We start from the raw sequence: 11,974 nt of genomic DNA, 5'->3' as shown, positions 1-11,974 counted from the left end.
CTTTTCAGACTGCAAGGATCGACTTCTCTTCATTCGATTGTTTTAGACTGAAGCGAGCGCGGGTACTCTGTGAGGTATCCAAATATCGTCTATTGTGAAAAATGGATCGCTTGACATTTTTTTATGAAACATTTCAAGTTTGAATACTTTTTGTTGAACATATTTTAGAGGAGTGTTGTTTATGCGGTTGAGTGGCTCCTGAGGAATGACCAAGAGGACAAATAAATATACATAAATAATAATATTTCGTTTTTGTTTTTTTAAATAAATTTATAAATAAATATATTTCAGTTGATCAAATCTTAAGTTCTTTCTTTAATTCTTCCAATCGACAAAACTGAACAAAAAAATTACCATTGTTCTAAAAAACATCTAAGGATAATAATACGAAAACAATAGCCTAGCTCTTCTTATTAAGGTCAGACTTAAAAACATAAACATACAGAAGAAGTTGCATTATGAAGAAAAACTTGTAACAAAAAGTAGAAGTATACATGCACACAAAAAATGTAATATTTGATTTATTTCCACGATTGACAGTTTATTCCAACAGTTATAGGATAATAATTATGTTGTCCATCTGATTTTTTTCAATGAAAAAAGTGATTTACATACCAAGAGATCTTCACAAAATCATATTTCTTCTTGTACGTCTTACTTTTTTGTCTAATTTACTTTAAACTATTTACTTTCTGAAAATTAGATATATAGATATGGATGGATGGATGGATGGATGGATGGATGGATGGATGGATAGATAGATAGATAGATAGATAGATAGATAGATAGATAGATAGATAGATAGATAGATAGATAGATAGATAGATAGATAGATAGATAGATAGATAGATAGATAGATAGATAGATAGATAGATAGATAGATAGATAGATAGATAGATAGATAGATAGATAGATAGATAGATAGATAGATAGATAGATAGATAGATAGATAGATAGATAGATAGATAGATAGATAGGTAGATAGATAGGTAGATAGATAAAAGAAAACGAAAGAAAAGGTAGAATGGTAGTAAGTAAATGAAAGCAGAAAGAAAAGAAGCTTCCTGCAGAAAAGCCAATTGTCATTTTCTTTTAATGATGTCCAAGGAATATCAGAAGCCGGCTGTTTTCTAAATTTCTAAATAAGAGCTTGTGAGTATGGATAACTTAAACAATAAATATGATTTTCATAACAACAACAAAAAACATAAACTTCCATTCTACAGGCTCTGCATGCAAAGATGTTTTGAAAGATATGCTGAAGGAATGGAAGTATGTAACCCCGTTTCTTAGGTTCGGTTAGCTGTGATTTCTGTAGCTATCTGGATAAATATGCCCGCATCTATCAGATATTTGTGGACATGCGCCCAGGTTCAGCGTCCATTGGCAACTAACGCTTGTATCGGAGGTTTGACAAAAAAGAGTCAGAGTAAGCCCTCTTTACTGGATCTTGCTCGCTGCTCTTCGCGTTGTCCCTGTTGTTGCTCCTCGTGCTCTGGTGGAGAAACTTTGTCGTCTTCGGTTCAGCTTTTTAAGGATAAAGGGAAGCTATGGCCGACTCCCAGAATGACAAGCTGTTCCGAGCAGAGTACGCCAAAAGCGGCCAGGCTTCGTGCAAGAAATGCAAGGAGAAAATCGCGAAGGACTCGCTGAGGATGGCCATCGTGGTGCAGGTAAGCAGCGGCGGTCCAAGGAAACACCCGGGAGCGGAATTATTCCTACAGACTCACTTGTTTACCAAGCAGCTTCAGCAGATGTAAAAAAAAAATAAAAGTGTGTTTTTGAAAATGTGATATATAGGCCTGAGTAGTTCCGGTTTCGTCTGGACTGGTTTGGGCCCTCGTTAGCATTTATGGCTGCTAAATCTTCCGCACAAAGAGCCGCAGAGATGCTCCAAATAAATGCACTTTCCGGCATTCAAGCAGAAATGTGAGGAAAAATCACTGCTGCCTCTCAGTCTGACTCAGTCTTGGTGATTCTATCGCTTGTCTTTCGGGGGAACGTGTACCGCTCACTACTTTCTTTACTTCATTCGCTTTTTCCTTTTATTTATTCATTTAGTATTTTGTCTACCACAGGCTTCCGTTTCAGCAGATGGATTTGAAATACTAAACTTTGCATAATTAATTATTATTCTACAAGCAATTAATGCAAGTAGAATTTATATTTTTGGAAAAATACGTTGACATTCAAGTAAATTAATATGCAGGTAAAAAAATTATTATCTATAATCCAGTAAATTGTATAAAACTAATTTCTAATGCAAATTTAAAAATTAGGATGAAAAATGTAAATATCAATCACAGGTATTTATAAAAAAAAAATAGATCATATCTAGACTGATTGCTTTTATTGTCAAAAATTTTATATCAAAAGCACAGAGTAAAAATTGGCACCAACTAAACTTTAAAAAAAAAAAAATATATATATATATATATATATATATATATATTTAAATCATTTGTATTCAGATTTATATTTGTAAATTTCCCATCCTTCAGACTGATCAATTGATGGTTATTGATATTATTAAATAAACAGTTAAAATGTTTAATTTAAGGCGAGCAATTTAAATCTAAACGTAAGGAATAAAATGTAAAAATAATAATTAAACACATATATAAACAAAACTTTTATTACAGTTTGTATTTGTTTGTGGAATTAGAAAGATGTTCAAGTTTTTATTTGAAGGTATTTTTTATGATTTAAATAAAAACAAAATTGCGCTTTTGTTTTGGCGAGTCACTACAGCTAAAATGTTAAAGATAATTTGAAAAGCCTCTTATTTTTCTTAAACTGTACAGAAAAATTGAGAAAAGTCATTTTTAAAAGGAGCAGGACATGGCGACAATAGTACAATTATTTTTTTCAAAGGGTTAGTTTTTTCCTCCCATTTCACCTTCAAAAAATATTACGGTATTGCTAAATTATTTTACATCCTTTACTCGTCTCATAAAAATGTTTTTTGTCTGTTCTTTGTTCAACTTTTCAACTATCTTGTTCAATTCACCACCAAACTACACTGGAGCTTTCAGATGATCTGATATGAGCAGCAAACCCATCATTTTTTTCCAGAATCATCCAAACCCGGCAGATACAGACAGACTGAAAACTATAACTCTGCAGCTGAATGTGTTCACGCCTATGTTTACTCTGTGTCCCGCAGTCCCCCATGTTCGACGGGAAGGTCCCTCACTGGCATCACTTCTCCTGCTTCTGGCAGCGAGCCTCGGTGCAGTCCACGGCCGATGTCGGCGGGTTTTCGGATCTCCGCTGGGCGGACCAGGAAGCTGTCAAAAAAGCCATAGAAAGTGGTGGAGTGGCCGGAACAGGTCTGTGCTTGTCTGAGCTGTTTGTGCACACGGGAAATGAATTGACGTTTATCAGCGTGGTGAATGTTAGTCATCGGAAAGTCGCTTTTGTTTACTTTTTGTAGGTTGTTGAAAATTCTGACTTAAAGCACAGCGGGGTAAATTGAGGTCTCCATCTTGCAGGAAAGGGAAACTCTGGTGGTGCGGCTAAAGGAGAAAAGACGCTGAACGACTTTGCGGTGGAGTACGCCAAATCAAACCGCAGCACGTGCAAAGGATGTCAGCAGAAAATAGAAAAGGTTTGCTGCAGCTTCGTTTAAACAGTTCATTAACGGAAAGCACGCCTGTGACCTCTGACCTCTCCTCCAGGATCAGATTCGTGTGTCTAAGAAAGTGGTGGATGCAGAGAAGCCTCAGCTGGGCCTGATCGACCGCTGGTACCACACTGCATGTTTTGTGAGCCGCAGAGAGGAGCTGGCTTTCAAACCTGATTACAGCGCTGCTCAGCTGAAGGGATTCAATGTGCTGCGGGCAGAAGACAAGGAGGAGCTGAAGAAGAGGCTTCCTGCTGTAAAAACTGAGGGGTGAGGAGTAACAAAAACTATATATATATATATATATATATATATATATATATATATATATATATATATATATATATATATATATATATATATATATATATATATATAAAAGTTTGACTAAGAGCTTTGACTCAGCTCTCACAGACTTGGTTTGGTCTAGAAGTTCTCTCATCTCCTCTGTTGTTTCCACTTAAAATCTCTGCCTCTCCCATCGACCTGCAGCACAGAAAAATGGCCTTAAAGGCGTCCCTGAAAGCCGTCATGGTGTATGCATACAGGAAGGGGTTCACAGCAGAGTTGGCGTGGGACAGGATGATGGTGGTGAGCAGCAGCTCCAGCGGAACGGGGCACTTTGGGCAAAGCAGGAGGAAGCAGTTGATCACATGGAGCGGAATCCAGCAGATTGTGAAGAGAAAAAGAACGAGGAAGAGCGACGTGGCCATCTTCATCTCCTTGCGCATGGTGGCTGCCGTCCTGCCCTGTCGCTCCCATCCTTCACCTTTCTCAGTCGCGATGCGCCTCATCTGCTGCTTCACCGTGAGGAAGATCTGGGCGTAGATGAGGAACATGATGAGCAGAGGTGCGAGCACGCAAGCGAAGAAGTTGAAGTAGACCATGTAGGTCATGTCCACCACCAGGACGAAGAAGCAGTAGCTGGAATCTGGCGGTCTCTTGTGCCAGCCCATCAGGGGGACCAAGCCGATGAGGGAGGCCAGCAGCCACGTGCCGAGGATCACCATCAGGGCGTTCCGAGGCGTCATCAGGACGCCGTAACGCAGCGGCATGAAGATGGCGACATAACGCTCCACAGCCACTGCCAGCAGGCTGAAGATGGAGCTCTGGGTGAACATTATCAGCACGCTGAGCATTAGCAGACACAGGTAGAAGTTGTAGCGCGGTAGACCGACGTCGGTCAGGATGGCACAGGGAATGGCAATGGTTCCCACACAGATGTCTGCTACCGCCAGCGAGACCAAGAAGTAGTTGGTGACGGTGCGAAGCTTACGGTTGAGACCCACAGCAGCACAGACCAGGAGGTTCCCCAAGGTGGAGCACAAGGCGATCACGAGCTCGGCCACCATGTATGGCACATTTGGGTGCATCACCGGGTCAGCTGGTGGCGCAGAAGGGGAGGAGGTGGTGGCGGAGAGCCGGTTGGTGAAGTTGCGGGGATACTGAAAAAAGAACTGAAGCCAGGAGTTGCTGGTTTGTTGGAAAACAATAAGTGGCACAGTTTCATTCTCCATAGCTCTCCTGCAAAAGAGCAAATTTCAGATGTAAAATTCATGTTAACATCCAAACGTCTCACCAATCTGCTCCACAGACCTATCAAGGATTCATCATCAACCCCCCCCACCCAGAAAACCAGACACCCCTCTGTCCTTTACTTCATGTCAGCCGTTGTCTTGATGCTTTGTCCTCCAGATGGTCATTTATGGTATGGAGGTGTCACAGGAGCTGCTCTGGCCCCCGGCCCCTGGGAGCGTTCAGACGTGTACCAGCTTGCTTGTTTGTGTCCGTTTGCTGCAGAGACCCTCACGAGTCTACTCCATGAAGAAAGGTGTCACACGCAGGCTTGTTTGTTCCTCATCATGGCCGTCACCTTCATCCCTGTGCGCCTTATTTGGGTTCCTAATGGGATGTTTTCTCATCATCTTGTTTGGCTTGGTCGAAAAACGAATGGACTGGTTTAGGGCAGCAACCTGGGAGGTAACTTCTTATTTAGGCAAAACACCTGACTCATTCACACAGACGAGACTCTTAACTTCCTGATGAAGCTGAAGTAGGTTCACGTCCCACAGAATCTACTGGTCAGGTTCTACCAGACCCCAGCTGGTACCCTTTTTTCGTCAAAAATGATTCTGCAACAGAAAAACTGGATCTTCTCTTCTTATCAACCTTGGTTCTATTACTTCAGGAGTTTAAAGATTCCACTCAATGATTCAACCCCCTGAAGAAGTGGAAAGCCAAAAAAAAAAACAGGATGAAGTTGGGTTCTGGCTCCAAACTGGGAGCCAGAACCCAGAACAGTTTTCCACCGTTCTGTAAATGGAGGTCCAGGACACTGTCAGACTACAAAATAGTTTCACCTGCAGGGGAGAAATGCCTCACTCTTTATGCTTTCTATTTCTTTTTTCTTAGTATTTTTTGTTCTGTAACTATGATAATAATTACATTTGCAGAAAACGTCCAGGCGACGAGTTGGACGGAGTTTCAAAGAAGCTGAAGCAAGAAGAGGAGGAAGAGAATAAACAGTTGGTGGAGAATTTAAAGGTGCTTTTTTTATGTTCAAGATTAATTTTGTTTGTTTTCTTGTTAATAGATTGATTGTGTTGTTGTGGTTGCAGAATCAAAGTCAGCTAATTTGGGGGATTAAGGACAAACTCAGGAAATACTGTTCAACCAACGACATGAAGGAGCTGCTGATTGCAAACGGTCAGGAAGTTCCTTCTGGGGAGTCCAACGTAAGAAAAAGTCACAAATGAAGAATCCTATGCTGCTTAAGCCAAAGTCTCTGGTGACTCACTGCCGGTTTTGAACTCAGGTGGTCGACAGAGTGGCTGACGGTATGGCCTTCGGGGCTCTGGAGGCCTGTAACGAGTGCCAAGGTCAACTGGTGTTTAAAGGGGATGCGTATTACTGCACAGGAGACATCTCAGCCTGGACTAAGTGCGTGTTCAAAACTGCAACACCCCTGCGCAAAGACTGGATCATCCCGAAGGTGTGTCCCTCACGTGAGCCTGCATGGATCTCTAGGGCCGTGGATCGTTACTCAGGTGGCGATCCGATTCACGATTCAAGAGAAACGATTCAGAGATTGAACCACAATTCTTACTATTTAGTTATTAAAATTAAATAATATTAATTATTTAATTTCATACGATTTATGATACAATAAGATATATGATAAAAAAACTATCATACATCTTTATACTGCATGTATGAAAAATAAAATAATGTGTATTTAAACATCATCTTTTATACCTTTTTATTTGAACAGATCAGAATCAACAATAAAAAATTCAAATTGTCAACTATATTATCCTTTTTTTTCAGAACGTAATTTAGTAAACTGAACTTTGGTCTCATTTTTTTTATCTACAAAACACTCTATACCTTTACTTTAAAAAATAGAATTTTAATCGCCGTTTTACTTCCTGTAACATAGGTTTACGCTGTTTAGTTTATATACTTATAATCCAACATTGCTCTGCATTTTAGAGCGCTAATTACACTGCCTAAATTATATTTTTGTATTTATAAAGATCACGAGTCAGCGATCTTGGATGTCGTAAATATTCGTTCTCGAATTTTCAAGAACAGATCGAGAATATCCAGGTATTCGGATACTCGTTAAAGCCCAGTACCTCAAAAACCTTTGAAAAAGCTTGGAAAACTTCTGCTTGCTGTTTCAGGAATTCCATGAAGTTCCATTTTTGAAAAAGTTCAAGTTCAAGCGTCAAGACCGAGTTTATCCCAAAGAAGCTCCGACCCAAACATTGACAACAGCTAAAGCTGAACCTCTGGCGAGTGGATCTGGAGCCCTGAAGGAGCAGCTGCCAGAAGGAGCACCTGCAGGTGGGATTGAGCCCACAGTTTTGAACCAACTGAACACTGAGTAGGAGAAAAACATGCAAAGAAATTGTCCTGTTGACTTGTAGATAAACCTCTGACTGGAATGAAGCTGCTGGCTGTTGGAAAACTGTCCAAGAACAAGGAGGAGCTGAAGGCTGAAGTGGAGGAGATGGGTGGAAAGATCACCGGCTCAGCCAACAAGGCGTCTCTCTGTCTCAGCACCAAGAGTGAGTGACACCCCAGGGAAAGCAGTGTGAGCATTCTCAACTTGAACTCACTCTCTGTTCTTGTGTGTTCAGAGGAGGTGGAGAAAATGGGAAAAAAGATGGAGGAAGTTCGGGACGCCGGAGTGCGCGTGGTCTCTGAGGATTTCCTCCTAGACATAAAGTCTTCAGGCAAAGCTCTTCAGGAGCTGGTCTCTCTGCACGCCATCTCAACATGGGGCGTGGAGGTTAAAGTAGAGCCACAGGCTCCAGCTGCAGCCTCAAAGTCTGGAGCTCTTGCTGCAAAGAGCAGCGGCAAGGTGAAGGAGGAAGAAGGTAAAAGCCTCGTCTGCAGAAGTCATGGAGGACCCATCTGCTTTCAGTTTAACCCTACTATACAATTTGTACAGGTGGCAGCAAATCCAAGAAAATGAAGCTCACGGTCAAAGGTGGAGCTGCCGTGGATCCAGACTCAGGTTTGATGGACTTTCTAGAGGAAACGTCCCATGTCTCTCTTGTTTTTGGCTCCCCCTTTTTTTTGATGCATGTTTGTTTGTTTGCCTGTAGGTCTTGAAAACAGCGCCCATGTCCTGGAACAGAGCGGGAAGATGTACAGTGCCACTCTGGGCCTGGTGGACATCGTGAGAGGGACCAACTCCTACTACAAACTGCAGCTGCTGGAGGACGATCTGCAGAAAAGGTATGCATTTTTTTGTTTATTTGACTTTTCCACCTGGAACCTGTCTGAATGGATTCTTCCTCTTGGTTGTGTCTCGTCTGTTTGAAGGTACTGGGTGTTCAGATCATGGGGCAGAGTGGGTACCACCATCGGAGGAAACAAACTGGACAAATTCCATGACAAGAACTCGGCTTTGGATAATTTTCTTAGTGTTTATAAAGAAAAGACGGGAAACGAATGGGGCTCGTCTAACTTTATCAAATATCCCACTAAGTTCTACCCACTGGAGATTGATTATGGACAGGTGGGGGAAACACAGATGTTCTTCACTATGCTGGAAGGTGGTTAGATTATTAAGGTGTGGCCTTTTTTTTTTTTTGCAGGATGAGGAAGCCGTGAAGAGGCTGACGGCCTCTGCTGGCACCAAGTCCAAGCTTCCCAAACCCGTTCAGGAGCTGATTAAGATGATTTTTGATGTGGAGAGCATGAAGAAGGCCATGGTGGAGTTTGAAGTAAGGAGTCTGCATTTTAGCTTCTTTCTGTAATTAGGATTTCTTTTCATTAAACTAATTTCTGTTTGCAGATCGACCTCCAGAAGATGCCTCTGGGCAAGCTGAGTAAAAGACAAATTCAGAGCGCCTACGCTCTCCTCACTGAAGTCCAGCAGGTGTGTTGTCCCTCAAAAAGGTGTCGGAAGTCTTCTCCTGTGTTGCTTTGAAATGTGTTAAAATTTTTTAACCCTTTAACACCAAAACTTTAGCACGGGTGTCTTTGAATTAGGGTTAAGTCTTCAACCGTTTACCCAATTAACGTAAATCTAACTATTCTGCGGCGAAGAAAAGCAGCTTTGTGCTGATATGCAACACTTTACAGCAGGGAAGTGATAACGCAAAGTAAATCAGCTGATTCTGACCCGGAGAAAAGCGGCTTTTCTGTGTATTGCAATCCGTTGGAATTGCGTTAATTTTGTCAAAGGGTAGTTTAAAGACTGCGTGTTATTTTGCTGTCGCTGGCGGCAGCTCCGGTGTTAAAGGGTTAAACATGACCATAAAGGGGCTTATCGAACATTTGTGTTGCTCTCATGCAGGCGGTGTCAGACTGTGTGCCCGAAGCACAGATACTGGATCTCTCTAACCGCTTCTACACACTCATACCTCATGACTTTGGCATGAAAAAGCCTCCACTACTCAACAGCTTGGATTACATTCAAGTAAGCTTGCATTCATTGGGTAATTTCCCCTCAGTGGATCCAAAGGAGATTTTTAAGCGACTTCTCTCTCTAGGCTAAAGTTGAGATGTTGGACAACCTGTTGGACATTGAAGTGGCTTACAGTCTGCTAAGAGGAGGAGCTCAGGACAATGAACACGATCCCATCGATATCAACTACGAGAAACTCAAAACCAAGATTGAGGTACTGAATCTCACTTTTAAACTTTTTTTTATTTTCTTTAGTGACTGAGCCTTAGTCATGAGCACCTGTACACAGGGTTGACTGCGAGTTTTGGGTTTTTGTGACGTTTGCTCCACAGGTTGTTGACAAGTCAACCCAGGAGGCTGAGGTCATTACCCAGTATGTGAAGAACACCCATGCTGCTACGCACAACACATACACTCTGGAAGTACAAGAAGTAAGTTCTTTTTTGCAGGAAGATTATTTAAAAATGACATTAGATTAAGCAAAATTTTAGAGATCTGAGTGGATTTTTCTCAAACACTTTTTTTTTGTTTTTTAGATCTTCAAAATTGGCCGAGAAGGAGAGCGCCAACGCTTCCGTCCCTTCGAGGAGCTTCACAACAGACAGTTGTTGTGGCACGGCTCTCGCGCAACAAACTACGCCGGCATCATGTCTCAGGGTCTCCGCATCGCTCCTCCTGAAGCCCCAGTGGTGAGTGTTTTCTGTCACAGAGCTGTGGTGGGTAAAGTGTTTATATGACCTTTTATTTCATTTTCTTTTTATTCTTTCTCTCTAGACCGGTTACATGTTTGGTAAAGGTGTATACTTTGCTGACATGGTGTCCAAGAGTGCAAACTACTGTCATACCTCGCAGTCAGACCCCGTTGGCCTCATACTGCTGGCAGAGGTGGCGTTAGGAAACATGTGAGTGATGGTTTGCGTCTCTGAAGGTTATCGTCTTTCAGGTTATCGTCTTTCAGGTTCTAGCTTTCTCATTTCTTTGATCTTTTATGACGCAGGCATGAACTGAAGAAGGCCAGTCACATCACGAAATTGCCAAAGGGAAAGCACAGTGTCAAAGGTGAGAATTGGATTTGCCAAGATTCGGCTAAAGGGTTTGCTTCTATTAAATTGTGGTATTTGGGTTACAAAATGGCATGCTTAAAGCCAGTTTTATTGCAGTTTAATGTTTTGCTTGTGCTGCTTTAACTTTTTTCTTTTAGGTCTGGGTAGAACCGCTCCTGATCCAAGTGCTACTGTCACTTTGGACGGAGTGCAAGTGCCTCTGGGAAAAGGAGTCCAAACAAACATAGACGATACAAGCCTACTCTACAACGAGTATCCTTAAACAATTGCCTTTTATAATGGCTTTCACCATAATCTGTTTGTGCTGCTTTAAATTATTTTCTGCAAAAAAAAGACTGAAACAAGAGTTAAAAAGTTTCAAAAGTGATCGTAACATTGTGCACAATCATCCAAAGCTTTTATTTTTCACTGCATTGTTCATATCTTCTTTTCTTAACTACTTTTTCCTCTAGATACATTGTGTATGATGTAGCCCAGATCAACTTGAAGTATCTTCTGAAGATCAAGTTTAACTACCAGACATCCTTGTGGTGAGGGGAGCTTTAAACAAACAAAAAGGACAACTGTGATTTCCGCCTAGGCTTCATTATCTGCACCAATGTGAAAAGAACAAATGCCAAGCTGTTCTGTTATCTGTAACCTTTTGTCACTTTACCACTTTTTGTTAAGTTCCAGTCATCATTAGGTAGATAAAACCTGTACGGATAAAGGACTGAAAGCATTACAGCCGGAATAGTCCTGGAAAGGGGGCAGAGGGAAACCTCAACAGTAACCTAACTGACACCTTCTTTTGAAGCTAGACTATTCTGTATTTCCACTAGTCTAAGAGCACGTTTTGAGTTTTAGTTTCCCATCTGCTGACCCACGCATAGTGGTGTTTATATTTGCAAGGTCTCCAAAAATGACCACTTTAAATGCATGTTTTGTAGACAAGGAGTTAATAAAGTTTTGAATGTGTACACTCGTTTCTATCTCAAAGTTTCGGGTCACTGTCTTCACTTAAAAATAATAAGTTGTACATCTCTAGTGTTTAAAAAATTGAACTTACATCCTGATGTTTTCTTGTTATTTTTTATACTTAAATACAATAAAATGTGACTTAAAAATGATTCGTTTTTTTTTGGAGTTGTTTTTTTTCTCCCCAATTTCAAAGAGGTTATTTTCTATCCCCATTGTTCCAGGACAGAGGTTATATAGCTGTGGAAATGGTTCAAAATGCAAACATTTGACAACCTGACGAGTATAAGACATTGGGCACCTGCTAGCAATGGGAATCCCACATTTGAGTTTAATTGCTTTGGCTGCTCAGTGGTGCAGTGGGTAGTGCTCTTGCCTCACAGCAAGAAGGCCCCTGGTTCA

The 11,974-nt window shown here is 41.2% G+C and overlaps 2 protein-coding genes across 2 annotated transcripts; one reads left to right on the top strand and one right to left on the bottom strand.

The window, feature by feature from the left end:
* The first annotated feature begins 1,355 nt into the window (after nucleotides 1–1,355).
* Nucleotides 1,356–11,721, top strand: parp1 (poly (ADP-ribose) polymerase 1). The gene is made up of 23 exons (XM_004083480.5): nucleotides 1,356–1,673; nucleotides 3,167–3,332; nucleotides 3,495–3,610; nucleotides 3,681–3,895; nucleotides 6,079–6,169; nucleotides 6,244–6,360; nucleotides 6,441–6,617; nucleotides 7,312–7,474; nucleotides 7,558–7,698; nucleotides 7,771–8,010; nucleotides 8,085–8,150; nucleotides 8,242–8,374; nucleotides 8,462–8,657; nucleotides 8,737–8,865; nucleotides 8,937–9,020; nucleotides 9,441–9,563; nucleotides 9,637–9,765; nucleotides 9,884–9,982; nucleotides 10,088–10,240; nucleotides 10,326–10,453; nucleotides 10,549–10,610; nucleotides 10,753–10,867; nucleotides 11,068–11,721. Exons 1-23 carry the CDS (start codon nucleotides 1,551–1,553, stop codon nucleotides 11,147–11,149), a joined length of 3,048 nt encoding a protein of 1,015 aa, XP_004083528.1. The 5' UTR covers nucleotides 1,356–1,550; the 3' UTR covers nucleotides 11,150–11,721.
* adorb1a (adenosine receptor B1a) lies at nucleotides 4,027–5,081 on the bottom strand. The gene has a single exon (XM_078943236.1). The coding sequence runs from the start codon at nucleotides 4,996–4,998 to the stop codon at nucleotides 4,027–4,029; it is 972 nt and encodes a 323-aa protein (XP_078799362.1). The 5' UTR covers nucleotides 4,999–5,081.
* Nucleotides 11,722–11,974: the final 253 nt, after the last annotated feature.

Source organism: Oryzias latipes, chromosome 24 (assembly GCF_053564925.1).
Source record: "Oryzias latipes strain Hd-rR chromosome 24, Olatipes_Hd-rR_3.1".
Taxonomy (NCBI): domain Eukaryota; kingdom Metazoa; phylum Chordata; class Actinopteri; order Beloniformes; family Adrianichthyidae; genus Oryzias; species Oryzias latipes.
Note: the sequence above shows the minus strand (reverse complement) of the source record. Positions and strands in the feature narration are given on the sequence as shown.

Coding starts and splice junctions, on each gene's coding strand:
- parp1 (XM_004083480.5), top strand. CDS start 1,551: ATGGCCGACTCCCAGAATGACAAGCTGTTCCGAGCAGAGTACGCCAAA. Junction 3,611..3,680: donor GTCAGCAGAAAATAGAAAAG/GTTTGCTGCAGC, acceptor CCTCTCCTCCAG/GATCAGATTCGTGTGTCTAA. Junction 9,766..9,883: donor AACTCAAAACCAAGATTGAG/GTACTGAATCTC, acceptor TTTGCTCCACAG/GTTGTTGACAAGTCAACCCA.
- adorb1a (XM_078943236.1), bottom strand. CDS start 4,998: ATGCACCCAAATGTGCCATACATGGTGGCCGAGCTCGTGATCGCCTTG.